We start from the raw sequence: 2,134 nt of genomic DNA, 5'->3' as shown, positions 1-2,134 counted from the left end.
AATGAAAAAGAACATAATCGCAATGTTTTAAAGCGTTTAATTGATGTATCTTTATTTCTAGCCAAAAATGGTCTTCCATTTAGAGGTCACCGAGAAAAGTTTGATTATGAAACACCAAACCAAGGTCTTTTTATTGAACTTGTTAAGTTAGTTTCAAAATATGATGCTGTATTAGCAAAACATCTTGCAGTATCAAATAAAAATGAAACCTATTTAAGTCATATGATTCAAAATGACATAATTAAATCTATGGCACATGAAACTGTTCAGTTAATACTATATGAAATAAAATTGGCGAAATATTTTACTATAATCATTGATTCAACTATAGATATAAATAAGAATGATCAATTTTCTCTGAGCTTAAGGTTTGTTGACCAAGAAGGAAAGATAAGAGAGCATTTCATTTGTTTTGAAGAATTACTAGGTGCCTCTGCTAATAATTATTTTAATATTTTAAATAAATGTATTGAAAAGTATGATTTGGATTTTTCCAAGTGCCGTGGCCAGGCTTATGATGGAGCAAGTACAATGTCTGGTCGATTTAGTGGCTTACAATCAAGAGTAAAAGAGTTAAATCCTCTTGCATTGTATATCCATTGCTGCGCTCATAATTTAAATTTGGTCTTAATTGATTCCATTAGATCTTCCGTTGTTGCAGTTTCATTTTTTGGTACATTAGAAACTTTATATACATTTCTTACCAGCAGTTTACCTAGACTTCATATTTTAAAAGAGGAACAAGCAAAGCAAGTAGATGGTGTAATTTTATCATTAAAAAAATTATCTGATACAAGATGGGCTAGTCATAAGCGAGCAGTAGATTCAGTGTATAATAGTTTACCTGCTATTGTCAAAACACTAAAACAAATAAGCAAAGGCAAAATATCCAACACAAAATCAAAAACAGTTTCAGAGGCACAAGGTTTGCTTTTTCATATTATGAAACTTAAATTTAGTTTTATGTTACTTATGTGGAAAAATATATTAGGAAAAGCTTATATATTATCTAATTATTTACAAAATACATCAATTGATTTAACAACTGCCTTTAATATGATCACATCTTGTTCTGAAAATATTAAATCGATGAGAACAACTGAACATTTTTTAGAAACTCAAAAAAATTCAATTGCGTTGTTTGAAAAATTTGATGGTGCCACAAAGTTTGATGAACAACGAAACAAGAAAACGAAAAAATTTTTCGTTGAAATTGGTATAGAGGATGATTTAAATAAATCAGCTGATCAAAGTTTTAAAATTAATACTTACTTTGTAATTTTAGATTCATTTATAAATGTTTTAAATCACAGGTTTGAAGATTTTTCAAATATTGTTCAGCAATTTTAATGTCTTGATCCAAGAAAGTATTTTTTTGAAAAAAAAACTAATGAGAAATCAATTAATCAACTTAAAAAACTCTCTGAAACTTACAAAATTGATATTGATCAAGATGATCTCATCTTAGAATATGAATCATTTACCTCTGTTTATTATCATTTAAATAAGGACTGTGAAGATATTTCTACAAATGATGTTTTGAAATTTATAATAACTAACGATATGATATCATCGTACCCAAATTTATCTACTTTATATAAAATTTTTTATACACTGCCTGTGAGTAGTGCTACGGCTGAAAGAAGTTTCAGTCGTCTCAAATTAATTAAGACGTTTCTTCGCTCTACTATTGCTGAAGAAAAATTGTCAAATCTTGCAATACTTAGTATTGAAAAATGTACATCTGAAAAAATTAATTTCAATAGAGTCATTGAAACTTTTGCAGAGATGAAAAAAAGAAGGAAACTATTATAATTTTAATAATGAAATAAACACACATACAGTACCGATAAATGAATTTTTTTGTTTTATTACCTAGTACACAAGTATAGATTTCTAATCTAGTTTTAATAAGTGGCCCCTTGAAATGTCCTGACCTACAGTCTCTAAACTCTGGATCCGCCCCTGTCCCAAATAGTAAAAACCAATTATAAATTATTTTAAGATTGCAGGAGACAGGCACAGGTTTAGAAATCGTAGGCAACAACCCCCACTTGCAAATACGCGAGCCGACTTCATATACAAGCGAGCCCGGAGCACAGCATAATCAGATGTATCATAGCTACTAAGACCT

The 2,134-nt window shown here is 29.1% G+C and overlaps 1 protein-coding gene across 1 annotated transcript; it reads left to right on the top strand.

The window, feature by feature from the left end:
• Positions 1 to 61: 61 nt before the first annotated feature.
• On the top strand, positions 62 to 1,815 carry LOC111030736 (zinc finger MYM-type protein 1-like; the record flags this gene model as incomplete). Its single annotated transcript, XM_022310397.1, has 2 exons — positions 62 to 830; positions 1,365 to 1,815. Coding segments are annotated over 2 exons (1,220 nt in total), but the record flags the coding sequence as incomplete, so codon positions are not given.
• Between the last annotated feature and the right edge of the window lie 319 nt (positions 1,816 to 2,134).

The sequence above is a fragment of the Myzus persicae genome, unplaced genomic scaffold (genome assembly GCF_001856785.1).
Source record: "Myzus persicae strain clone G006 unplaced genomic scaffold, MPER_G0061.0, whole genome shotgun sequence".
Taxonomy (NCBI): domain Eukaryota; kingdom Metazoa; phylum Arthropoda; class Insecta; order Hemiptera; family Aphididae; genus Myzus; species Myzus persicae.
Note: the sequence above shows the minus strand (reverse complement) of the source record. Positions and strands in the feature narration are given on the sequence as shown.